The sequence below is a fragment of the Rana temporaria genome, chromosome 1 (assembly GCF_905171775.1).
Source record: "Rana temporaria chromosome 1, aRanTem1.1, whole genome shotgun sequence".
Taxonomy (NCBI): Eukaryota; Metazoa; Chordata; class Amphibia; order Anura; family Ranidae; genus Rana; species Rana temporaria.
The window spans coordinates 231,787,384-231,815,374 of NC_053489.1; the positions used below are offsets into that span (position 1 = coordinate 231,787,384).

The following is a 27,991-nucleotide window of genomic DNA, read 5'->3' on the forward strand; positions in this document are numbered from 1 at the left end:
CCAACACCACCTTAGGTAAGAAAGCAGGTTGGGGTTGTAGTGAAATTTTGTCTTTATGACAAACTAGATAAGGCTCTTTACAAGCAAGAGCTGCTAATTCCGATACTCTTCTCGCCGAAGAGATAGCAATCAGAAACGCCAATTTCCTGCTTAAAAGAATCAGCGGAATCTGGCGAATAGGTTCCAAGGGTTGCTTCTGCAACACTGACAATAATAAATTCAGATCTCATGGACATAAGGGAGATTTAACTGGAGGATTGATCCGTAGTACCCCCTGAATGAAAGCCCTCACCAGGGAATGAGATGCCAGAGGTCTTTGAAAGAGGACCGACAGAGCTGATATTTGACCCTTAATAGTCTTAAGGGCTAATTTCATATCCAATCCTAGCTGGCAAAAGGCAAGAATCCTACTTATGTCATATCTCTGAGGGTTCCATCTATTAGTTTCACACCATGAAACATATGACTTCCACACTTTATAGTAGATCTGTCTGGAAGCTGGTTTTCTGGCATTAATAATCGTAGAAAGTACTGGTCCTGAGAGCCCTCTCTTCTTTAGAATGTCGGTCTCAGCAGCTAAGCCGTCAAATTTAGCCCTTGTAAGGAAGGGTGGAACACTGGACCTCGTGATAACAGATCGTGACGAAGCGGAAGCTTCCACGCCGTTCCTACTGCCATCTTTATGATCTCGGCGTACCAGGGTCTTCTGGGCCAATCTAGAGATTACAGGAATTCGTTCCCTGTTGATCCTGCAAATCAGTCTTTGTAGAAGAGGAATTGGTGGAAAGCCATAAATCAGTGAAAACTGATTCCATGGCATTACCAGTGCCTCTAATCTGTAAGCCAGAGGATCTTTTGTCCTGAATACAAAATTGTCCAACTTCCTGTTGAACCTGGATGCTAATAGATCTACATCCAGGGTCCCCCATTTCTGGCAAATGGCCTGAAAGATTTCGGGGTGGAGAGACCACTCTCCTGGTGATAACCGCTGGTGACTCAAATAGTCTGCTTGCCAGTTCTCTACCCCTGGAATAAAAATTGTCGAAAGGCAAGGAATATGTCTTTCTGCCCATCTCAAGATGCAATTCACTTCCTTCTGGGCGCCCTGGCTGCGGGTGCCTTCTTGGTGATTGATGTAAGCCACTGCTGTAGCATTGTCGGACTGAATCCAAACAGGGTGGCCCTGTAAGCCTGCTTGTCCAAGTTCTGAGGGCCCAATTTACTGCCCGCAACTCCAGGAGGTTGATAGGTAAGCTTCTTTCGGCTTTGGTCCAGATTCCCTGGGCTGACGCCTCTTCCAATACAGCTCCCCAGCCTGTTAGGCTGGCATCTGTTGACACCACCTTCCAGGTGATTGGGTGAAAAGATTTTCCCTTCTGTAAGTTCTTGGACCACCAACTGAAGTCCCGGTGCGCTTGTGAAGACAGGTGCATGGGTAAATCCAGAGCTTGGATCTTCCTGTTCCAGGCCATTAATATATCGGCTTGAAGCAGTCTCGAATGAAACTGGGCATAAGGGACAGCCTCGAAAGAGGCCACCATCTTTCCCAATAGCCTCATACAAAGAAGAATGGATGGCTTTTTCTTTGCCATCACCTTGTGGATCAGATCCCTTAATGATTTGATCTTTGACTCTGATTAAAAAAACACACGGCTTTGGACTGTATCTATGATCATGCCTAGATACTTTACCCTTCTTTGGGCTTGTAGCGAGGATTTTTGTAAGTTTACTATCCATCCTAATCTCTCTAGGTATCCTATTGTAGTGGATACCGCGTGATTTAACCCTGCCACTGATTGATCACCAGTAGATCGTCCAGATAGGCTGTTATCACTATGCCCTGTGCTCTGAGATTTGCTAGCAGAGAGGCTAGTACCTTTGTAAACACTTGGGGTGCGGTGGCTACCCCGAAGGGCAGGGCTACAAATTGGAAGTGGCGATGCTCTACTGCAAACCTTAAGAATCTCTGGTGAGCGGGATGGATAGGTAAAAAGTAAAAAGGCATCCTTGATGTCTATTGACGCCATAATTTCTCCGCCTAGTAGGGTGGCGACTACTGAACGAATAGTTGCCATTTGGAAATGGCGAATGTTCAGAAACTGATTTAGAGATCTTAGATCCAGAATAGGTCTGACGTCTCCGTTTGGTTTTGGGATCACAAAGAGGTTTGAATAAAAACCTGAACCTTGCTCCCTTAAGGGTACCTCTGTGATCACCCCTTGGGACAGCAAGTGATCCAATCCCTTGAAAAAGGTTGCTCTTTTTAGAGGATCGTTGGAGAGGCCTGAACTTCGGAACTGTGAAGATGGGATTTCTCTGAACTCCAGCTTGTACCCTAGGGATACTGTGGTTTTCACCGATCTGTCTTGAATACCGCAGAAAACTGCCGAAGCCATCCCCCCACTCTGCCGAGCGGGGGTGCCTCTTCATGGTGAGGTTTTGGGGTTCTGCTTGCTGGCCTTAAAACCCCACTGTTTCTTGCCTCTCTGAGGCTGCTCTTCCTTGGCCTTTCCGGCTGGCTGAAGATGCCGTCGCCACTGGCTGGAGATAGCATTACCAGCAGCCGGGAACAGAGAACGTTTAAAACAAGGTCGCTTGTTTTTCTTCTTCTCTGGTAACAACGTAGACTTCCCGCTGGAAATCTTTTGGATATATTTCTCCAAGTCCTCCCCAAAGAGGCGTTCCCCATGAAAAGGGAAACTTGCTAGAAGCTTCTTGCATGGTACTTCCGCAGACCAATGCTTTAACCAAAGAACTCTATATGCACCAACTGGAGTGCCAAACGAGATGCTTGCTGGATCGAGTCTCTCATAGCATCTATAGTAAAACACAAGGCCTTGGGAACATTTTCCCACAACCTTGCCTGTTCTGGAGACATCTACTTAAGCCCTTCCTTTACCTGGTCCTTGAGGACCTGGCACATGCCCACTGCGGCTACTGCAGGTTGAGCCACTGCACCTGCCAACATGAAGGAGGATTTCAATAAGGATTCCATTTTTTTCTGAAGGGTCTTTAAACACCTGTATGTCATCCACTGGACAAGTCAGGTTCTTGTTTACACAAGATATGGCTGCGTCTACCGCAGGTAAACGCCACTTCTTGATAAACTCTTCCTCCATGGGATAAAGAATCTCAAGTTTCTTTGGCGGAGAAAAACGCTTGTCTGGGTGTAACCAGTCTGCGTAAATAAGCTTCTTTAAGAGCGGATGAACTGGAAAAGAGCCCTATATCTACAGAGATTTTAGTGACCCTAGGGAGGAGACAGGTAATTCCGACTCCGAAGGGGGAAGTCTGAATGAAGTGCGTACCGCTTCAGCATAGCATTGCACCTGCAATCTCAGCATCTAGGAGGCAGAAAAAGGCTCCTCTGATACCCCTGAGCCGTCCGACTCCTCATCTCTGTCCTCTGCAGATTCTTCCTCCTTCTCCTCTTCAGATCTCTCTGATAGAGGATCCATCGCTGATGAAGGAGATCTACTTTGCTTGTTGTCCCTTTGAGAGGACTTAGCAATTAAGATCGCAATCTTTTCCTCTAATTTTTCCATGGCTGCCGTAAAAGTGTCTTCAGTGACATAAGCAGGCCCAGGTGCCACTGGAGAGACTCCTGAAAGTGGCAAAGGATCCTCCTGTATAGGCAAATCAAGGCTTACAGGGGAAAATGGTACCGAACAGGCGGGGGAAGAACCCCCTTTCTCCGGCGGTGCTGACTTTTTATTTCTAGTCCCTGAACCTTTCTTAAGGAAAGACATTTTCAAAGCAACAAGCCGAGGTACCAATATGCATATACTACTGTGCTCAGTTTAGCAATCTACATAACAGTATGCAACTTAAACACACAGGTTCAATACAAAGGGTAGGTGTCTCTCTTTAGCAGTGCCAACCAACCACCTTAACTCACGTGTCCCCAAGCTGCTGTGTCCCAAGGGAGAGCTGCTGTATGCTGGCCTTTTCTGCTGCTGGGCGCCATCTTTTAAAAGTTCTAGCGTGCCTGTGCGTGTTCCCGCGCGCTTCCATGGTTTCCGGTCCGTGTGTACTACCGCTGCTGCGGTCGCCTGGAGGCATGGGGAGAACTCCTATCCCACTTTGGGGCTCTTTAATTTCCCCCCTTTGTCTTCCACTAGCACTGGGAAGCAGAGCACTGCAGCAGAAGTGTGAGGTCTGAGGTAAGCAGGTTTAAGTCTTTACTCCCTCCGGTGGCCGTTTTTGAGAATACACCTCCCTGAAAAATCCTTACACTTAGGCTCCTCTTCCCTTACCTTATCCCCGCTGCAGGGTTACCCCAATCTTCACCCATCTCCGCGGGATTTGTGTGCCAACCTTCAGGGGCCTGGGTTCCTATTTAAAGGATACCTCTTCCCTGGGCCTTGTAAAAGACTCTGACCAGGCCTTTTAGCTGCAATAGCGAAAGTGCTGGAACCTCAGAGCCCAGTCCTCCAAGGAGAGACATTACAGGCGACGCCTCCTGCGAGAGGCCCGACTCACATTCAATTTTGGCTGAAATTTAGCGTCCTGGATGGATCAGATGGTCTAGCTCTTCTGTCCCTAAGCAGGGATTGCTTGAGCTTTCCTTCGCACTTTGCCATGCGTCCAATCCTTAGACAATGGCGGAAAAACTGAGGTGCTCCCCTGATGGGAGGGGCTATATGGAGGGAAACTGTCTCTGATTGGTTCTGCCAGTGTCCAATCACCTCTGGTGTCCATACAACCCATTATGTAATGATTAATGGCTCTGTGTCCCGTGGTGTATGATAAAGAAATATACATTTTTTATTTGGGTACAGTGTTGCATTACCGCACAATTGTCATTCACGTGACAGTGTGGTAAAAGTGTTGGATATCGAAGTGGTTAATTCCTCACCTCGTTTGAAGTCCAGGAGGAACCAGCGATAACAGAAGTAGAAGTGAGTGTAATCACCATTTTGATGCATGAGCTCAAAAAGCTCAGAATCCAGAATCTAAAATGTAAAATATTTAAGAAAGAAAGGATAGTGGTTATCAGTGTACATAAAAACTGTTACTTGCACAATAAAACAGTAAAAACCTGACGAAGTTCCAATAACTCAGTAACAAGTCTTTATATTATAGTGTCCCAGTTCTAGAGGTCTACTGTTTCAAGCATCACCATCACTGGGACAGGAGAGATGAAAGAAAAACTCTCTAGTGAGGATATTGATATGATAGGGGTTCTAGCCCAGTAAAAGCGACAGAGTGTTGAGACAAACAATTTAACACTGACAGGGGTGCTTACAATGGTCAGCTATTATTCATACAAGTTAAACCCTGATCCCGAAAGGAAAAAACTCTTGTAACTGCTTTAAAAGTGTTAGCTGGAGTTCTGCTTTAATTAGTTAGTCCATATACAGTTGCTAGTGCATATAACAGCATCCTCTCTCCAGACTTGTGTGGAGTGGAGCCACCCTAAGATAAGGAAGTATGTTACTGACCAGATCACCAGGTGAAAGTAAAGTCATAAAAGCTTACAGGGGTTGTTAAACCTCATGTTTTTCCCCTTAATGCATCCTATGCATTAAGGTGAAAAAACTTCTGTCACTCAGCAGCCCCAGCCCCCTGTTTTACTCACCTGAGCCCGTTCATTCCCACGCGGGAGACGCGCTCACGCTCTCTGCCCATTGTCTCAGCTCTTGATTGGATAGTAGATTGATAGCAGCGCAGCCATTGCTGTCAATCAAATCCAATGACGTCTGGCATTTTGTGTCTATGGACGCAAATGCTGGACTCGGGAGCACGCCCGCACTGTAAACCCCTGGAAGAGCACTTCTCCTAGGGGGTTTCTAGATGCCAGTAGGAGCCGTGAGTGCCGCCGGGGGACCCCAGAAGATGAAGATTGGGGCCACTCTGTGCAAAACTAACTGCACAGTGGAGATAAGTATGATATGTTTGATATTTAAAAAAAAGCAGGGTTTAGTAACCCTTTAACCACTTAAGGACCGTCGCACGCCGATGTACGTCGGCAGAATGGCACGGCTGGGCACAAGGGCGTACAGGTATGTCCCCTTTAAGATCCCAGCCGTGGGTCACACGCATCACCAGCGGCACGCTCGCGACCCGGTCCTGAGCTCCGTGACCGCGCATGTGGGACCTGTGTACCCGGTTGCCGCCAGTGTCCTGCGATTGGGTCACAAAACTGAAGAACGGGGAGAGGTAAGTGTAAACAAACCTCTCCCCGTGCTTCCTAGTGAGAATGTCACTGATCGTCTGTTCCCTGTCATAGGGAACGACGATCAGTGACGACACACGCCAAGCCACCCCCCCTACAGTAAGAATCACTTCCTAGAGAACACTTAACCCCTGCAGCACCCCCTACAGGTTAACCCCTTCACTGGCAGTGTCATTTTCACAGTAATCAGTGCATTTTACAGCACCGATCGCTGTAAAAATGACAATGGTCCCAAAATAGTGTCAAAAGTGTCCGATGTGTCCGCCATAATGTCGCAGTCACAATAAAAATCGCTGATCGCCGCCATTACTAGTAAAAAAAAAAAATATTAATAAACATGCCATAAAACTATCCCCTATTTTGTAGACACTATAACTTTTGCGCAAACCAATCAATAAATGCCTTTTGCGATTTTTTTTACCAAAAATATGTGGAAGAATACGTATCGGCCTAAACTGAGGATTTTTTTTTTTATATATATATTTTTAGGGGATATTTATTAACCTGCCTGGCGGTATCCCCGAGCGTGACTCGGGGTGGGTTTTTTATGTTGCGATCGGTATCCCCGAGTCACGCTCGGGGTAAGCTATGCAGAGCCTGCAGCGTGCGCTGGCTTACCTTGTCCTGGATCCAGCGATGCCACCGCGCTGTGTGAGCGAGCGGGACCTCGCTCGATTCACACAGCGTCCTCCTGTGCCGCCGATCTCCGTTTCCTGCGACGTTACGACGCACGGGAGCGGAGAACGGCGCCAAATTCAAAAAAGTAAACAAACACTATACATACAGTATACTGTAATCTTATAGATTACAGTACTGTATGTAAAAAAAACACTCCCCCTTGTCCCTAGTGGTCTGCCCAGTGCCCTACATGTTCTTTTGTATAATAAAAACCTTTCTTTCTCCCTGCAAACTGTAGATCGTCCATAGCAACCAAAAGTGTCCCTTTATGTCAAAAATGGTTTTAGATCAGCTAAAAAACAGCGATAATAAATTATAATCACTTGCAGAATTGTGCGATAGCGATTTGTGGGGAAATTCGTCATAAAAAAATAATAATAATGACAGCAACAATTCTGCAACTGAGAAAATTTCAGTGATTTTGATTTGATTACATTATTAAATATTTTTTATTAGAATTATATTATTATTTGTTATAATTATTTATAATTATTTATTATATTATAATTTATAATTTTGTTTTTTTAAAAATGTCATACCCGGGATGCCTATTAAACTCTGGTTTGGTCAGATTTAAGTGAGTTATTCCTAAGAATTACAGGCCTACAGTATAAAACACCAAATTTCCTTGAAAATAATTGTACCGCTTTTGGTACGTAATTCCAGACAGAATCATACCGCCAGGGAGGTTAAAGCAAAAAGTAAAAAATATTTTTTTTTTTCAAAATTGTGGCTCTATTTTTGTTTATAGCGCAAAAAAAAAAAAAAAAAAAAAAAAAAAAACGGAGAGGTGATCAAATACCACCAAAAGAAAGCTCTATTTGTGGGGAAAAAAGGACGCCAATTTTTTTTATAGCCACGTCGTAGTCAGTTAAAGCGACGCAGTGCCGAATTGCAAAAAGTAGCCTGGTCCTTTAGCTACAAAATGGTCCGGGGCTAAAGTGGTTAAGAAGAAAACAAATGCAGCCATTACATTACATCTTGTTTTGGGGTTTATTATAGCTTTAAGTCTTTAAATAAAAAAATGTGCAGATAAGGACTTCTGACGTTTATCACACTTCTCTAATCTGCATTTCATACATGTGAAGCATTAAAATATAGCAACCAAACAATATAGCACTTTCAGAAGCAGGTCAGTGTTGGCAGTCTCTATAATGGCTTACTTTATTCATACATGTGTTATGTTAACCTGTCTCTACTTTTGGCACATTATGGTGCATGTAGGAGTTGCTGCTGAGGGAAGAAAAATCCTAAGCGGTTCTTTATATTTATGAGTGGGCTTGGCAGCTCTGTTTGCATTAATTTACCCTCTCTTTAATGCGCAGGCAAATCTTCATTATCAATTGTAACTAGATTTGAATACTGTTTGTCCTAACAAGGGGTCAAAAGTGTAGAGGCTTGGCTTCTTGCAGTGTTGTTATGAGAACAGACTTGGGATAGGCTCATTCTAACACTGTTCAAAAAACCTTGCAGCTAGAAACATCTAAAAGGTAAGATTTGTTTTTAAACGTTTTTTAGGCATGCTGTGTGAATAGGAACACAAACATACAGTATAGTGGGGTTTTCTCAAATTTAACTGTAAAAGCGGCACTTTAGGGAAGGGCAGTTAACAGTTGCAGTATTTATGTGTTTTTCTTTTCTTTTCTCCTAAATAGTTTATTGGTATCCAAAGGGATTGCAACAAGTAATACAAAACATAATATGGATCTAAATCTCTAATGCACAGGTGTCAAACACAAGGCCTGCGGGCCGAATCCGGCCCTCCAGCCCTTCTCTGGTCCTCCTCCAGACCCCTACTTTCTGCTTTCAAGCAATGCGTCCAGCTTCATCCCAGCAGCAGCATAAGGAAGGGGGGTGCACTGTAATGTAAGTGGTAGGGGAGTACGGGACCAGTGTTGCCAACCTACCAGATTGAAATTTACTGACACAACACCCAAAATTTACTGGCACAGCCAAGTTTTTACTGGCATTTCCAAAAGTTACAAAATTACAGTTTTAAGTGCAAATTAGAGTATTTAGGCTACAAACAAATACAATATGCAATTAGCAATGTGATTTAAGGTAGATAATGAGGCAAAAAACATATTTATTTTATTTTCAATATAGTAAGTAGCTCAGAGACAGGCCTCAGGAGGGCAAGAAATTAGAATGGGCGGCACATACATATAAAATTTACTCTCAGGCCCCATACTCACGACCAAACATGTCTGCTGAAACTGGCCCGCAGGCCAGTTTCAGCAGACATGTTTGGTCGTGTGTGGGCGCGAGCGGGCCGAATTCCAGCAAACATTTGCCCGCCGGGCCTTTTCCCAGCAGACAAATATTCCTGGACTTGTTTTAAAACAGTCCGCTGGAATTCTGCCCGCTCGGACATGTACGGTCGTCAGTACAGACCTACCGTACATGTCCAGGCGCCTGCCGTCCCTCGCATGCGTCGAATGACTTCGACGCATGCGTGGAAGCATTTTAAAGGCGGGCCGCCCACGTCGCCGCGTCATTGTCGCGGCGACACCGCGTCATCGACGCGGCGACACCGCGGACACGCCCCGCGTATTGTTTACGCGCGGACTTCTGTACGATGGTGTGTACAACCATCGTACAGAAGCCCTCTGGCAGACATGTATGGTGAAAACGGTCCGACGGACCGCTTTCACCATACATGTTTGTCCGTGTGTACCCGGCCTCACAGTGACACTGACAGCCGTGTGCAGCAGCACAGATGATGATGAGACCTCACTGACACAACACGTCCCCTCCTGAGTCACAGTGACGGTCTCTCTCCAAGCCAAGTGGTCCCTCCAGTCCACTCCAGTCTAAACAGCATTGACCGTCCCGGTACCAGCCTGCCTTGCTCCCATACCGCAGACCCGCACACGAGGCTCTGGCCACTCTGCTTGGCTCCATTGCACCATGACATCACACGACATGCTCAGGCACCGACTCTGCCAGAGCCGCCCGATCACACTGTTACAGGAACTTGCGCGGTCTCAGCCGGCTCTGGACCAAGCTGAGCGCCACAGCCATATTTTTTACTGGCAACCTTTTAATTTTACTGGCATTTACTGGCAGGAGAAAATTGCCTGTTTTTTACTGGCTGCCAGTAAAAATACTGACGGTTGGCAACACTGTAGGGGACTCAACTTCTGATGGTTGGGTGGCTATTGACATCTAATGTAAGGGGAGGGGATGCGCGCGCTGGACATTTAATCTTACAGATACAACTGGCCATTTTGAGGACAATCATAATGCTGATTCGGCCCACGATGAAAATGAGTTTGACACCCCTGCTCTAATGGGTGGAATTTAAACACCAGTCAAGGAAGGACCTGGAGAGAATTACTGCATCATAATATTTATTTTCTATTCATTTCAAATGAGGGCAGTCAAGATTATTTAGAATGGATATGGCAAATGAGTTGAAAATGTTTGGATATAGTATAAGTCCAGACAGTATATTTTTCTCGATAATAATAATGCAGCCTAACCAGGTAAAATGCAGCAGATCCCATTTACTCTGGGCTATCATATAAGAGGTTTAAAATTAAAATGGTACAAATCTTCAGCATTTGCAGCCAAAATGATTTCAAGGTTTTTTAAGATACTGGGTTGGATTTACTAAAGGCAGACTGTGCAGTTGCACTCATTTTCCCCAGAGCCTAGTAAATGTGGTAAAGATCTGCTGATTTCCGGCATCCAACCATGTGCAATCAAAAATGCTTATTCTTACTTGCTTTTTGTCTTTACAAAGTGACACTTTAACATGTTCAATACAACTTTTCAAAGTGCACAGTGTATTTGCCATTCAGTAGTACAGCTTCGATAAATGGAGCAGCTGGGCAGCAAAAGTAGGCATAGTTGCTCTCTTGAAGAAAGCCTGTGACAGCCTCTTGTTGTATTACATTCACCACCCTGGAAGATTAAGGCCCTGGGAGGAGGGGGTTCCTAATGTCCCTCGTGTGGATTTTTGTTTTTTATTTTAGCTACACTTAAGCTTTGTTTATCACAAAATCCTAAACTTACCTGGATTAGAGATCTCATATTGGCAAAGTGTGTATCCATGGCACCGCCGTGAGGAAAATTCTGGTTCATCCTTTTCATAAGTTCAGTGAAACAACTGAAGGCCAGGGCCTCTGTGGAACAGTGAATCATGGCAGGTACAGTGAATGGTAACAGTTACAGTGTCTTCATTTTTCAATCTGCACATTACTTAGTCTCTTGCACAAGAAACTGATGCTGTGTACACACGGTCGGAATTTCCGATGGAAAAAGTCAGATGGGAGCTTTCCATCGGATATTCCGTGTGTATGCCCCATCAGACTTTTTCCATCTGAATTTCCGACTGACTTAAGATAGAGAGCAGGTTCTCTATTTATTTTTTTTGCACGGTCAAAAGTCTGACTGTATGTACGCGGCATGACACTGGCAACACACATAGCAACCTGATGCATTTTCGCTTCGATTTTTCAATAGCTATGTAAAGTGAGGGTCTAAATGCTTAAAAACTGAACAGGTTGTTTAGTTAGGCTCCCACCCTAAACAGCTGTTGGTAAAACCAATCACAATAAGATGGTAAAGTGGGTGACCAGCTTTATTGTAAACTAAAAAAGTGTGGCTTTCTTTTTTTAGATATTGTCACATTAGTTTGCCTGAAGGTACTGTGAGAAGCACCACTGCACTAGTGCTGATGTTATTGTTCTTATACTCATGGGTTATAACAGTGGTTCTCAACTCCTGTCCTCAAGACCCACTAACAGGCCAGATTTTAAGTATTACCCTGGGGGAATGCAGGCTAGAATACTTCAGGCCGGGGTTCACACTGGTCCGACAAACGCTCCGACATTGGAAGCTCATGACGTGTGGAAATCAATGTTTCCCTATGGGAGCCGTCTTAACTGGTCCGACACATGTCCGTCCGACTTTGAAAATGCTCCCTGTACTACTTTGGTCCGACTTTGATCCTACTTCAGCCCATTGAATATCATTGAAGTCAGATCAAAGTAGGATCCTTGTCCTTAACATCCGACTTTTGACATCCGACATGTGATTACAGCAGCAGTAAAAAAGGAATTTATCTCACTCTGGGATTGTTTTGATTGGCAAAAGAAGAAGTCATACTATAACAAAGTCGGAGCAAAGCAGTATCTTGTTCATGAAAGTCGGAAGGATGTAGGACCAATGTAGGACCAATGTCACAGAGCAAAGTAGGATGAAAGTCGTACTACTGTCGTGTAGTATAGTGTGAACCCAGCCTAAATCACTAAGCAGCAAATTATATCACCTGTGATGTATTTTGTTATCTTACAAACCTTGTTAGTTGGTCCTGAGGACAGGAGTTGAGAACCACCAGGTTATAAGATTGTGAAAGTCTATTGTCAGAAGTATTCAACTAGGGTTGAATGTGGGTGTGGGGGGGGGGGGGGGTTGGGTTGGTTTGTGGGTTTATCAGCTGGATTGTAAACTGTACTTAAATGATAGAGACAGAATATCAACCAAAAAAAAACCACATAAAACAAATGCTATAAAGTACGTTGCCGTTCAGGGAGTAAAATAAGCATTTGATCCCCAAGCAAAACATGACTTAATACTTGGTGGAGAACCCCTTGTTTGCAAGCACAGAGGTAAGACGTTTCTTATAGTTGGTGACCAGGTTTGCAGACATCTCAGGAGGGATTTTGGTCCACTGTCCTTCTCTAAATCCCTACTTTTCAGCTCCCTCCATACATTTTCTATAGGATTAAGGTCTGGAGACTGACTAGGCCACTCCATGACCCTAATGTGCTTCTTTTTGAGCCACTCCTTTGTTGCCTTGGCGGTATGTTTTGGGTCATTGTCATACTGATAGGCCCATCCACAACCCATCTTTAGTGTTCTGGCTGAGGGAAGAAGGTTCTCATCCAAGATTTTATAATTCATGACCCCATTCATTGGCCCCTCAATGCGGCAAAGTCAACCTGTACCTTTAGCAGAGAAACAGTCACAAAGCATAATGTTTTCAGCTTTGTGCTTGACTGTAGGGATGGTGTTCCTAGGGTGATAGTCAGCATTTTTCTTCCTCCAAACACGGTGAGTCGAGTTAATGCCAAAGAGCTAAATTTTGGTCTCATTTGATCACAGCACTTTCTCCCAATCCTTCTCTGAATCAATTAGATGTTCATTGGCATGACTGTACATGTGCCTTCTTGAGGAGGGGGACTTGCTGTGTTTGGAGGAAGAAAAATGCTGACTATGACCCTAAAATCCATCCCTACAGTCAAGCACGGAGATGGAAAAATTATGCTTTGGAGCCGTTTCTCTGCTAAAGGTACAGGCCTACTTTCTGCATTGAGGGGCCAATGGACAAGTCCATTTATTGTAAAATCTTGGATGAGAACCTTCTCCCCTCAGCCAGAACAATGAAGATGGGTCTTTCCGCATACCAATAACCCAAAACATACCACCAAGGCAACAAAGTGTCTCAAGAAGAAGCACATTAAGGTCATGGAGTAGCCTAGCCAGTCTTCAGACCTTAGTACTATAGAAAATGTATGGAGGGAGCTGAAACTTTGAGTTGCCAAGTGACAGCCAAGAAGGATTTAGAGAAGATCTGTAACAACGATTGTACCAAAATCCCTCTTGAGATGTGTGCAAACCTGGTCGCTAACTATGTTTTGCTTGGGCATCTAGGGCCAAATCCTCAGCCAGGCGGCGTAACTTAACTTTCAGCAGTTAAGTTACACTGACTTAAAGTTTCTACCTAAGTGCCTGATCCACAAAGCACTTACCTAGAAATTTCAGGCCGTGTAACTTAAGTGCCTCCGTCGCAAGGCGGTCCTCCTCTCCAGGGGGCGTTTAAAATTTAAATGAGGCGCGCTCCCGCGCCGGCCGTACTGCGCATGCGTGTGACGTAATTTTCCCGACGTGCATAGCGCGCGAACGTAATTGACGCAGGGCTTTGTGGATCGCGACGGGACACTAAAGTTGCGACGGGTGAAAAAAAATATACGCGCCGGGAAAACAAATAATTATAAAAAAAAATGACAGCGTCGCTCGGCATGTATTCCTGAGAGGGAGAACTCCATGCCAATTTTCAAAGAAAAAACCGGCATGGGTTCCCCCCCCCCCCAGGAGCATACCAGGCCCTTAGGTCTGGTATGGGTTGTAAGGAGACCCCCCCACGCCGAAAAATCGACGTAGGGGGTCCCCCTACAATCCATACCAGACCCGTATCCAAAGCACGCTACCCGGCCGGTCAGGAATGGGAGTGGGGACGAGCGAGCGCCCCCCCCCTCCTGAGCCGTGCCAGGCCGCATGCCCTCAACATGGGGGGGTTGGGTGCTCTGGGGCAGGGGGGCGCACTGCGGGCCCCCCCACCCCAGAGCACCCTGTCCCCATGTTGATGAGGACAGGACCTCTTCCCGACAACCCTTGCCGTTGGTTGTCGGGGTCTGCGGGCGGGGGGCTTATCGGAATCTGGGAGTCCCCTCAAATAAGGGGGCCCCCAGATACCGGCCCCCCACCCTAAGTGAATGGATATGGGGTACATCGTACCCCTACCCATTCACCTGGAGGCAAAAAGTTAAAGTTATTAAACACACAACACAAGGGTTTTTAAAATAATTTATTATTCTGCTCCGGAGGCCCCCCCTGGTGGGTGCACGTGGTGGGTGCACGTGGGTAGGCACCCACCACGTGGGTACCTGCCGGAGCATGATGGGACGGTGATGCCTATATATAAATGGGATGCAAGGCGCGCTTCCATCATTGCAGTGTCAAGAGGCGACGAGTCAACATCGGAAGAGGGGAGAAGAAGAACCTGACGTCACAGAAGACCGCGCTGGCTGCCTGTTACTAATTGAGCTAACACACAAAGATAGCAGGCAGCCAGCGCTGAAGAAGAAGGCACCGGACAGCTGCAGAAGAACCGGGGTTCGCCGAGTCAACAGCGGAGAGCGGCGAAGATAGAAGAAGACCCCCGGAGAGAGAAGAAGACCCCCGGAGAGCGGAGAGGCCCCCCCCGGAGAGCGGAAGAAGAAGCCCCCCCCGGAGAGCGGAGAAGACCCCCGGAGAGCGGAACAAGAAGCCCCCCCTGGTATTAGAGCTAATAAAGAAGACAGGGGGGGCCTCCGGAGCAGAATAATAAATTATTTTAAAAACCCTTGTGTTGTGTGTTTAATAACTTTAACTTTTTGCCTCCAGGTGAATGGGTAGGGGTACGATGTACCCCATATCCATTCACTTAGGGTGGGGGGCCGGTATCTGGGGGCCCCCTTATTTGAGGGGACTCCCAGATTCCGATAAGCCCCCCGCCCGCAGACCCCGACAACCAACGGCAAGGGTTGTCGGGAAGAGGTCCTGTCCTCATCAACATGGGGACAGGGTGCTCTGGGGTGGGGGGGCCCGCAGTGCGCCCCCCTGCCCCAGAGCACCCAACCCCCCCATGTTGAGGGCATGCGGCCTGGCACGGCTCAGGGGGGGGGGGCGCTCGCTCGTCCCCACTCCCATTCCTGGCCGGCCGGGTAGCGTGCTTTGGATACGGGTCTGGTATGGATTGTAGGGGGACCCCCTACGTCGATTTTTCGACGGAGGGGGGGTCTCCTTACAACCCATACCAGACCTAAGGGCCTGGTATGCTCCTGGGGGGGAACCCATGCCGGTTTGGATTTTACAAATTGCCGTGGAGTTCTCCCTCGGGAATGCATACCAAATGCCGTCGCTTGAATGTGCTTTTACATGGTGTTACTAACTTTAGACCATGTAAAAGCAGCCCTAGTTTTACACTTGGCAAACTAAAACTTACGGCGAAAAAACGAAGCAGAAAAGCTTTGTGGATCGCCCTAAGTGCTAATTTGCATACCAGAAGAGGCATTTCGACTCGAAATGCCCCCAGTGGCGGATGCGGTACTGCATCCTAAGATCCGGCAGTGTAAGTCCCTTACAGATGTCGGATCTTCTGCCTAACTTTGGAAAACTGCTTCTGAGGATCAGTTCCAAAGTTAGAACCAGAGATACGACGGCTTACGCCGGAGTATCTCTTTTGTGGATTTGGCCCCAAATACTTATTTTACTCATTGAACTGCAACTCAATTTAGAACATTTGTATCTTGTGTTTTTTCTGGATATTTGGTTGATATTCTGTTTCTATCACACAGAATACAACTATGATAAAAATTATATAGACCCTTAATTTCTTTGTAAGCGGGCAAACTTACAAAATCTGCAGGGGATCAAACAATTATTTTCCCCATTGTATGTGTGTTTTTGTTGTATGTACAATGTTTGTACTGTTTTATAACTTGTGAAATCCAATAAACAGAATTTTCCAAAAAGCTGACCTTCGGACACATAAAATTTCATTTAAACCTTTCACTGCCAGGTTTGTATGCCGTATGGACCTACAGAAGTGCCTGTAGGTGGCCAGGTCCGTTTCTCCCTCTGATATAAGCTCATGGTCACTTCAATGACCATAAACCTATAGCAGAATTGTATTGTAGAATTATATAATTGAATTGTAGAATTATATAACTCTGATCAGCAGATTACAACTCGCTGATCAGAGTTATTAACCTCAAATGTGACTGCCCACCCATGTCGTCGCTTCCCTGTCCTCAGCCACTTCACATCCTTACGCTCCTTTCACCTTAAACTGCTCCCCCACTCTCCTCTACTATCCCGTTCACCCCCTTCTTCCACCCAATCTGACCCTCCACGCAAACCTGATCCCCGCAGCTACCGTCATAAGCCGCCATCCCTGCTCTTCCACTCCCACCGGCTTCAGGTGCTGCATGGGGCTTGGGGGTGATCCAGATATGTACCCCCTTCCAGCAGTCAGATCACCCCCCCCCCAGTACTGCCCCCACACTCCCGATCCATCGCTACTCCAGAGGCATCCCTCTTTCCCTCCCACCGCCTTCAGCTGCTGCTTGCACTGAGCTTTGGTGAGATGTCAGGTAGCGTGGCGGGGGGAGGGGGGGCAGTGGTGTGGGTGAAGTTGGGGCTTGATAAACATGTGTTTTTCAGCCCCTGTCCTGTAATACAGTGAACATAGGCAGCGATTGCTCCTATGTCCACTGATAGCTGATACATAGTAAACCCCTTTCACACTGAGGTTTTACAGGCGTTTTTTGTGCTAAAAATAGCACCTGAAAAGCTCCTGTAAACTGCCTCTTCTGCAGCCCCAGTGTGAAAGCCCGAGTGCTTTCACACGGGAGCGGTGCGCTTGCAGGACAGGAAAAAAAGTCCTGCAATCCACATCTTTGGGGCCCCTTACAAGCTACCCCTGCCCATTGAAATGAATGGGCATCGTTGCCAAAGCGCCTGCAAAGTGCTTCGGCAGTGGAGCTATTAACCCTTTCCTCAGACGCTATCGGGGCACTTTAAACCCCAGCTATAACATGGCTAAAGCGTTGCTAAAATTAGCAGTACTTTACCGCTAACGCCCCCCCTCAGTGTGAAAGGGGTCTAACAGTGTGTAGTGTTTTATAATACTTTCTTTTAAACAAAGGTTAAACCAGAAAAAGCCTTTTTGGCCACACTTCTCTTGTGGGTCACATGGGTGCTAAAGTCCAGCGTTGGCTGAAATCACAGAGCCACTCCAGACTCTGGGGGGATACTGACAATGTCAGGATCCATGCAGATTCCTGACCAGCCAGCTGATGACCGCCAAAGCCAGCCGCTCCCTTCGTCTCTTCGGCGCTCCAGTAAGCACTGGAGGCGTAGAGCAGAGAGCAGAGACGGACAGTCACCACTCTGTGCTCAGAGTGGACCCGAGAGCTGAGTGCTCAGCGGTCACATAATGCCTCAGTTCTGTGGTTTCGAGCCAGTGGGGGACAGCTGCAGCATCAGACCGATGCTACAGTAGGTAGATTCTTAGTATTCCTGCACTTCTTTAGGTTTTGGAAACATGGAGAATAACAATGTACCACTGTGGCTGTGCCAGGGTCCATCTTTATTGAACCATAGGCCTTAGTACTTAATGGCTTTGCAAACACAAAGGATGTTTGTGCATGCCCAAATCTTTACCATGGCCACCTGGACAGCAACATTTAAGCTCCTGTAATACAACAATGTTGGCATCTGGCCCATCACATATCACATTATGATTTTGGCACATTGTTGCTCTCTGTACTACAGAAGCTGCACAGCATAACACACAACAGAGACTGTTAAAAGACAACAGTTAAAGTGTAAACCCTAAATCTACATTTCAGTGTGTTTGGCATCATGTCTCACTGAAAACACTTTTCTTAAGCAAATCATTTTTTTGTCAATTGCTTGCAGTTTCCTGCCTGGAAATACTGCAAACAGCATTTCCTATTCCACAATGACAATGCTAAGCCACGGTCTCCCAACTGTGTTGTGTCAGTGCTATGCACGCTTCTTTAGTTGGCCATTGGTCTGTTGCAAGCCTCATGCAGACCTAATGGGCAACCTGATAGGCAGTCCAACAGCATTACTTTGAGTAGGACCCCTAATCTTTGACAGTTCATGCTCAGTCAAATGCTTACCTTAAACTGAAAACATATGCTGCTCTCAGCTCCTCATACCAATATGACATAACAGCCTAATAATTGTTTACATTACCTTTTTCAATGCTGTAATGCACTACTTTTAATTTAAAAGTGCATTTCTTTATTAAAATAACATGGGGATAATGTTGGGTTTTGAATACACTGGTTTAAGCTTCTACTTGGGCCTAAAGCTGCTGTTAAAGGGGGTAGCCAAGTAGAACTATAACCATCTAAAATTAGAATAAGGTCTAGAACTAGAATAAGGGTTATTTATTATAAACTGATATTATTTTACAGTAACAGTTAAGGAAGATAAGTAATGTATCATACCATCATCTAGTATTACCAAGAGTGGAGCCAGCAGATCACACATCCCTTGCACATATCCAATCTCAATGTGCTGCCACACATAGCTGAGAACAAAAAGATCAAACACAAGGATAACATTAGCAGGACAACTGGCAAGCAGCAACAAATACTCAATAAGGTATTGACTTACTAAATCATCAATGTTCATCAAGCCTGCATTTACCTTAAATATCCAGTTAGGTGCATGGAAACATTTTTTTTTAACGTATCAAAACCAGTTTGGGTAATTTATTTATTACAAGCACCTATATAGCACTGTCAATTTACGCAGCGCTTTTCATTTTCAGGTATGGTCCTCTGCTGCTGTAGCCCATCTGCTTCAAGGCTTGATATGTTGTGCGTTCAGAGATGGTATTCTGCATACCTTGGTTATAATGAGTGGTTATTTGAGTTACTGTTGCCTATCATCTCAAACCAGTCTGTCCATTCACTTCTGACCTCAACAAGCCTTTTTTTTATCCACACAACTGCCACTCACTGGATATTTTCTCTTTTTCGGACCATTTTCTGTAAACCCTAGAGACAGTTGTGCGTGAAAATCCCAGTAGATCATCAGTTTTTTAAATATCCAGACCACCAACAACCATGCCACGTTCAAAGTCACTAAAACCCACTTTCATCCCCATTCTGATGCTCAGTTGGAAATTCAGAAAGTGGTCTTCACCACGTCTAGATGCCTAAATGCATTGAGCTGCTGCCATGTGATTTGCTGATTAGCAATTTGTGTTACCAAGCAATTGAACAGGTGTACCTAATAAAGTAGCCAGTGAGTGTATATTGTGCATTCACATCAGTCCCTGCCCTCAAGAAGCTTACAATCTAAGATTCCAGCTCACATTCACCCATACTAGGGCCAATTTAGACAGAAGCCAATTAATCTACCAGCTTGTCTTTAGAGTGTAAGAGGAAACCAGAGAACCCATACTTGGGATTCAAACCAACGACCCTAATGCTACTAGGTAGAAGTGCTAACCAAAAAGGATTCCTTTCCTAAACTAGCCTCTAAATGTTCATAGACACATACATTTACCTTTTTTTATTTTACCTATATGAACCTAGTTTCATAAAAAAAAAACTGAATTCAAACCAAAGTATGAAACTGCTCCTGTTATACCCTTCTATTATGTTCTTACCATCATCTTATTGTTAGGTACTAATTGTATTTGACAAGGCATTGATATTGTTTTGCAATCATGATTCTTACTGTCATTGGGGATTTTTAACCCTGTTCTTAATAATGCTAAAATGACAGCCAAGTATGTATTTACACCAATCATAGGTGGACACAAAATGTGAGAAAGAGGATTGCCTTAAAGCAGTAGTAAAGTCCTCTTTATGACTTGTACCTACAGGTAAGCCTATAATAAGGTTTACCTGTAGGTACCATGAATATCTCCCAAACATGTACCGGTCAGGAGATGTTCACATTTATAAAGGCCAAAGACATCAATGGCGCAAGCACACTGCACTTCTAAATGGCTGGCAAACTAGTGTATGCAATCCATTGAGTGCGCTGTGCCGCGACCGTGACTCTCACACTCACTCACTAGGAATTATGTGGGGATCTCTTTGCTGGAGGATCTCTATTGCAATGATCTGGGGATCTCTTTATAGGATAAAGCTAAAGGAATGATGTGAGGACCTCTATAAGAATGATAGGGAACCTTTTTACAGGAGATCTCTATAGTAATTATATTGACAAAATTGTGTTTTTATGCCAGAACAGATTACGTGCAAAATACATATTGGCCCCCACTCGCATTATGAGGGTCTGTTGCATTAGTCTTTCATTTCATTAGGGTAATTTGGTTTATTATTTTGCTTTAGCTTTGGCTATTTGAATATACAGTAGATTGAAAAGACCTAGATGTTTTTTATTTTGTGTTATTTTAAAATCTGCAAAGTAATTTTCCCCAAATATTTTTTTTGTTCCTAATTTACTCTAATTTGTGTTAAAAATGTTAATACTGTATCCTATGAATCACTCAGGACATTTTTTCTGCTACATTTTGTAAAGGACCATTGTTGTACTTTCTTTAATGTAAGTTTATTTTCCTTATTTTGCTACCTTATTAAACATTTATTTTGAACATTGTGTAGAGAAATTCTGTGACAAATGCATGTAATGTGGGTAGTGCAATTAGTAGGTGAGACCTTATGTGGGTGTGCTTGAGTGTGGACAGGGACACAGGGGGCTCCATGATCTCCTATTGCCCAGGGACCCCATGAGTTATCAGTCCATGCCTAATTTCAGGTAACTACCCTTTGTAAAGTCTTGTGTCAAACGTTGATCTCTTGTAGGCTAGGTTTGCTCATCAAAGGCTTTTGATGAGCGCTTAGGCCATGTATGAGTGGAATTGATGTTTCTAAACCAACAGATCCAGTCTGACACTTTTTGATGCTGAACTGGGGGATACATATATCAGAGGTTTTCATTAGAGGCTTTAATACCATGCATTGTTTGTGAGTACAATTACTTTGCCCACTATCTTGTCCTTGTGCTAAGCCTGGTACACACGGTCAGAATTTGCGACAACAAATGTTTCATGGGAGCTTGTTGTTGGAAATTCCGACCTTGTGTAGGCTCCATCGGACATTCGCTGTCGGAATTTCCGACAACAAAAATTTGAGAGCTGGTTCTCAAATTTTCCGACAACAAAATCCGTTCTCGTAAATTCCGATCGCGTGTTGACAATTCCAACGCTGAGCGCGCTAATCAAGACCCGGTCAGTCACTGGTTCTCGGCCTGTGTATACGATATGTATAAGATAATTTTAGACTGGATGTTCAGAATCTTTTAAAGACCCCATGATGACTGGTTCTCTTTAACTCCACCTTTCCAAAACACCCTAAGGGCTCATTTACACTTTCTTCGGTTTCAACACACATTAACGGCTAGTTTACACTTGCTTCAAAACAATGCTTTAGACAGACTTTGTTAAAGCTCTCTGAACGCTAGTCAGAGCTCCTGGCACTAAATAAAATGGTCAGCTTACAGCCCTGAATAATATATAAATGGATACTGGTGCCAGTGGTGAAACAAAAGAGAGAGAGAGGGGTTGCTGCACCTGAAATTAGTGAAGGCTAATAACGAATAAATGACATAGTAAAGGGCGCTCCCAAAACAATCACTATGAGTGCAAAAAATTATCTAAACAAATAATATATATACATTTGTGTCTGTGTATAGACGTGTATTAGTGAATTGCTTCACTTCAAGCATGTGCACAAATGTTTCAGAAAAAAATAATTGATACACCATTAGTTAAAAAACCGATCGTGTCAGAACGCGGTGATGTAAAACACAACGACGTGCTGAAAAAAACGAAGTTCAATGCTTCCAAGCATGCGTCGACTTGATTCTGAGAATGCGTGGATTTTTAACTGATGGACGTGCCTACAAACGATTGTTTTTTTTCTATCGGTTAGGTATCCATCTGTTAATTTTAAAACAAAAAAAAAACAAAAGGTTGACGCTGCGCTAAAGGAAATAATATTGAAAAGTAACCTTATATAAACAGCTGCTAGCACTAAATTGTGTACAACAACTTAATAAAACATAAAAAAGGACGTCATCGCGTTCCGTCCTGAACGCCGGCTGTGTTTCCTGACTGAGTAGCGAGAAGCATCGGAACACGAGAGCGGAGGCGCTTCCTTCGTCTATTACAAATGCTGTACTTTTACTACTCAATTGTAAGTGCATTACTTATTAAACCTTCCCCTCTGTAAAACGTTATACGATATGAGAGGTCCTTCTTTTTCTGTTATATGATGTCCTGGATTATATGCTGAGTTCCATTGAGACCATCTAGACCAGGCGTCTCAAACTGGTGGCCCTCCAGCTGTTGCAAAACTACAAGTCCAATGAGGCATTGCAAGAATGACAGTTACCAGCATGACTCCCACAGGCAGAGGCATGATGGGACTTGTAGTTTTACAACAGCTGGAGGGCCACCAGTTTGAGACCCTTGATCTAGACGGATAAGGTACTGGGAGACCAGACTTCCCACAAGCCCTTTGAGACTGATGTAAAGCAGTCTTTTCATCCGGTAAGCAGGCAATCTTATCCTATCTCACGGGTGCACTGGTGAAATCTATCTCACAGCAATCAAGAGTTTTCTACATTGCTTGCATAACAGCTTTCTCCCACAAGAAAGAACGCTGGATTAAGTCACTTGAACTTTTACTTCACGGTTTCTAAGGACTTTTTCTTTAATGCACTAATTTTTCTTTCCATTACTCTGGTTTCTAAATTCACTCCAGAATGAACTTTATGCATAATCATCAATTTTTATGAAGCATATACATCATTTATTAGCGCTGCACTGTTTTTCCTTTTTTAATTTTAAAACAAGTTTTTAAATTTTTTAACCGATGGATAAATAACAGATGGGGCCCACACATGATCGGTTTGGTCTGATGAAAACGGTCCATCAGATGTACGCGCCATTAAAGTCAATGCTCTACAGGCTCAGGTTTGCTGACAAGATGACAAATGCACCTGCAAATGGATTCTGAATGCTTTGAGCATCTCAAACTTTTTTTTGGGGGGGGGGGGCACTCATCCTGCAAGGTCTCTAAAAATCCCCCAAGCACTTATGCCTTTTTGTTGCAGTTTAGTTACCACATTTTAAAACTTTGCATGATACAGTGTTTGTAGATAATGGGTACCTGCACATAACATTTCGAAGCTTCTCTAGGTTGGTGGGAGTGAAATACCAATAGTTGCGATCACACCTTTGGACATCTTTTTCGATACGGTGCAAGTTAATTGTGTACAAATCCAGCACTTCGTGCTAAATTAAATTGTTGGACAAAAAGAAAGACAAATCAGTGGAAAGAATTTGAGGTAAAAGTTGCAGAATATAAATGCATATCACTTCAGAGAAAGTTAAGCGCTCATGCAGATGGATCCAGAAAGAAAGGTTTTAGGTCTTTTATCACACTTCATTTTACTTCTTGGCTTCGTTTTAGTGTTTCTTTATGAGGTTTCAAGGGGCCCCATTTTTATTTCGCAGCTCTGCCACTATATAAAAGTTAATTGGTGTCTGATCTTATATGACATATGGATACTGTCCATGCGTAGAAGCATTAATTTAAAAAGGGATCTGTCTGAAATTACATATAGAAGTGAAATTATAGTCCAGTCTATCACACATGTATGAAAAAAATCCAAACATATAATTAGATACTGTAAAGGTTAATTATTTTGTGCTCCTACCTATGATACCAACCCTGTGTCAAAAAAGCTTTGGCTCCCCTGTGTCATGGAGGGCTGAACAACAGCTCCCACAGCCCAGCTATTGTCAGAGCTCCCTCCTCTCCCCTACATCCGCCACACGCTGACACTGAGAAGCTGGAGCTGCAAGACCACGTGACCAGACCAAAGTGGAAAAAAAAAAAAAAAAGTGTACAGATCTTTTTATACAGGCTAAACAGTATAGGTAGAATGAGGGGGGGGGGGGGGGCATTTATTTTCCACTATAACAAGACAAGTCTCAGGCCCCGTACACACGACAGAGGAACTCGACGTGCTTGGCACGTCGAGTTCCTCGTCGAGTTTTGGGATGAAGCCGCCGAGGAGCTCGGCGGGCCGGCTTCTCCCATAGAAGAACGAGGACAACGAGAAAATAGAGAACATGTTCTCTATTTTCTCGTCGAGTTCCTCGGCGGCTCCATCGAGCCAAAACTGTACAGACGACAGAGATTCTCGGCAGAATCCGGGTTTTGACCGAGTTTCTCGGCGAATTCTGCCGAGAATCTCTGTCGTGTGTACGAGGCCTCAGATCAGAGACAGAAGGCCATTGAAGTTGTCTCCAAAAAGAAAAATTTACATTTTTAAAAATGTATCTCTTATTTTATGCATAGGTTTATTTATGTATGTATTTATGATTTTATTTTCAATCTGTATTATTTAAATTAGTGAAACTGCCAGTGAGTGCTGCTTGCAACCAAATCTGCCCACCGTGGTTTCGCTGCTGTGGAGGCCTGGGGCATTATGGGATAGCCTGCTGAATTTTCAAGTTCAAGCCTACCTGAATTGTAATAAATAAATCTAAATTAGGGAATATTATACAATGATACCATCTCCAGAAATTAGGTCTTAAAATATCAAATACAAATTAATTACATCTACCTGTTTTTATGAGAATTCCTTTTTTGAAACTTTATTATACCAACTAACTTGGAACTAGACATTATCCTTAAGTAAAATAATTTGGGGTATGGAATTCGTTGAATCAGAACAGTGAATCTTACGCTTTTTATCTTTAAGCTTCTGACGCTGAACCCTGTGTGGATACTTATCTACAATGTATTACAAGACATGAGGAAGAAGAGTTGGACATGCTAATTGTAAGATACCTACAGTATATGTTACTCCAGTGGAAGAGACTGGGGACACTTCAGACACAGTCTTGTCAATGACAACCAATGAATCATGTTGTGGATACAGACTTTCCATCTCTGGCTCTTCTGATAAATTATCTTCGCTTCCCACCAAACTTTCTTTCTCAGCTTCACTGTCTGGCCAAGCTTCCACAACAGAAAGCATTGCAGTTTCCTTATCAGGCAAAATGTCCTCTGTACTTTCAGCAATTGATAAAAAGTCATCCAAGCTTTCATTGGCTGTAGTTTCTGTGTCCAAACTGTCCTGAACAAGTTCCTCTTCGACTCTTTTGCCATCAAGCATACTGTCCAAGCTAGACTGTTTTTTTCCACCTGTTCCTCCAGGTTTCATAGGCAGATAAAGTGCATTTTTGCTGGTATCCGTTGATGCATTCTCATCTGTACTGAAGCTATGCTCTGAATAACCAGAAGTGATGGAAAAGTTTCTGGAAGATGGGTGACCTGAATCTGGAGAGGATGTCCCATTAGGTACTGTTCCATTAGGTATTTTTGAGGGTTTACTCTCCTCGCTTCGTGTGTCTAACTGATCAGCCTCTTCCACCGATTCAAAAACCTAAGCAGTGAAATTACCTTTAGATTAATTGAGAATTAAGAGGCAGAGAAGTCAAGCATTCCTTAGAAAACAGAACTTCAGCAGAGTTGACAGAATATGATTTAACCTCCCTGGCGGTATGATTCTTTCTGGTTTTAGGTGCTGAAAGCGGTACAATTATTTTGCATGAAAATTTGGCATTTTATACTGTAGGCCTGTAATTCTTAGGAATAACTCACTTAAATCTGACCAAACAGGAGTCTAGTAGACATCTCGGGTATGATAAAGTTTGAAACACAAAATCATAAATTATAATTTAATAAATAACTATAAATAATTATAACAAATAATAATGTAATTATAATAAAAATTATTCAATAATGTAATCAAATCAAAAACATTGAAATGTGCTCAGTTGCAGAATTGTCGCTGTCATTACTTTTATTGTTTGATGACGAATTTCCCCACAAATCGCTATCGCTCAATTCTGCAAGTGGATCTAATTTATTATCGCTGTTTTTTAGCTGGTCTAAAACCACTTTTGACATAGAGACACTTTTTGGTTGCTATGGACAATCTACAGTTTCCAGGCAGAAAGAACAGTATTTATTATATAAAAGTGCATGTGGGACACTGGGCAGACCACTAGGGACAAAGGGGGTGTGTATTTATTTCATACAGTACTGTAATCTGTAACATTACAGTATATGTATTGTGTATTTACTTTTTTGAATTTGGCGCCGATCTCCGCCCCGTGCGTCGTAACGTCGCAGGGAGCGGAGCTTGGCGGCACACAGGCATTGTGTGAATCGAGAAAGGCGGCAGCTCGATCACACATCGGGGAGGCATCGCAGGATCCAGGGACAAGGTAAGTAACTCTGCCTGCCTGGATACTGCAAGGCCATCCCGAGTCTGGCTCAGGGACACCGCTAATGGTACAGGATTTCCACTCCGAGACAGACTCGGGAATACCGCCAGGGGGGTTAATGTGATAAAAGTTCAAAATCCATGTGAAATAGTTTTACACTGTATGTAAAGCCAAGATATTTTTTAGGTCTTGGATTGATTAGGAAAGGGTCAAAACCACAGGAAACGTTTTTATTCCTGTCTGTGTCTCCGTTAGGGTGATTTATTCTCTCTATTTCTTTGGGTGACAATTGTAAAGACAGAAAGTAATGGGTAACAAATATATTAGAGCTGACATCAGAACAAGATGTGCAGGTAAATCTTCCAATGGGGGCACCTCTTTCACACTGAGGGCATTTTGCAGGCACTATAGCATTAAAAATAGCGCCTGCAAAGAGCCCTAAAACAGCTGCTCCATTCAATCCAGTGTGAAAGCCTGAGGGCTTTTACACTGGAGCGGTGCGCTGGCAGGGCGTTAGAAAAAGTTCTGCCAGCAGCTTCTTTGGAGCGCATTAGGAGCAGTGAAATCAATGGTCAGCGCCGCCTTACCGCCGGCAAAGCGCTGCTGTGGCTGCGCTTTGTGGCCGGTTTTAACCCTTTTTCGTCCGCTAGTGGGGGTTTAAAGTGCCCCGCTAGTGGCCGAAATGCGCCTCTAAAAATAGCAGTGTTTTATCGTCGACGCTCGGGGCGGCTCGGTGTGAAAGGGCTCTAAGAGGTAAACTCCTCTAATTTGGTAGAGATTTCCTCTTATTTCCTGTTGCAACTCCAACAGAAAGGGAAATCTTCATAATGGACAGACAGTAAAAATAAAGCTGGCCATACATGGTTTATTTTTTCTTTCGGCCTGAAATACTGATTCCCTTCATCCACACATTCGAGGTGGATGGGTGAATCCACCCAGCTGCTCTATTGTTTTTTGACAGAATACACAGCTGTCAGAACACAAAGATCACGGATCGAGTGGCATTTATCCGACAGGGTGTTTGAACAGAAACCGATCACATTCTTTTCCACTTGGTGGCCATACATAGTTTGAAATTCAGCCAATCCTTGCTAAACCGGCCAAATTTTGATCCATCTATGGTCACCTTGAGCTATCAGGGGTTTTAAACCTCCTCTTTTCAATCCTAAAGAATAAACTTTTATCTATACATATACCGGTACTTTAACAAATACGGCCAGATCTGTATGCAAGTGTGGTAGCCCAATGGTCTCTCAATCCAATTAAAAAGCTATGCACTTTCTTGGAATGACTGTAAAATTTAACTACATAAAAACTCAAGAAAAGAAACATCATGAAGCTATTTTAAAGACTGCATTGAAAGTAATAAGCATGACATAACATGGCTATTTTTAACCCTGCCAGATTATTTTCAGTTACCTACATTGCACAGACTTGGTGGAATACAAATGTATTATTACATTAGGGAATCA

General features: G+C 44.0%; 1 protein-coding gene across 2 annotated transcripts in view; it reads right to left on the reverse strand.

Annotated features, from left to right (window-relative positions):
- The window catches only part of SGSM1 (small G protein signaling modulator 1), a 270,220-nt gene that overhangs the window by 11,616 nt on the left and 230,613 nt on the right, over positions 1-27,991 (reverse strand). For both annotated transcript variants that reach the window (XM_040351471.1, XM_040351463.1), the window contains 5 exons: positions 25,079-25,672; positions 23,383-23,507; positions 18,673-18,755; positions 10,877-10,986; positions 4,859-4,955 (listed from right to left, as the gene is read on the reverse strand). In XM_040351471.1, coding sequence (XP_040207405.1) covers positions 4,859-4,955; positions 10,877-10,986; positions 18,673-18,755; positions 23,383-23,507; positions 25,079-25,672 — 1,009 coding nt within the window. The remainder of the gene's footprint in view (positions 1-4,858; positions 4,956-10,876; positions 10,987-18,672; positions 18,756-23,382; positions 23,508-25,078; positions 25,673-27,991) is intronic.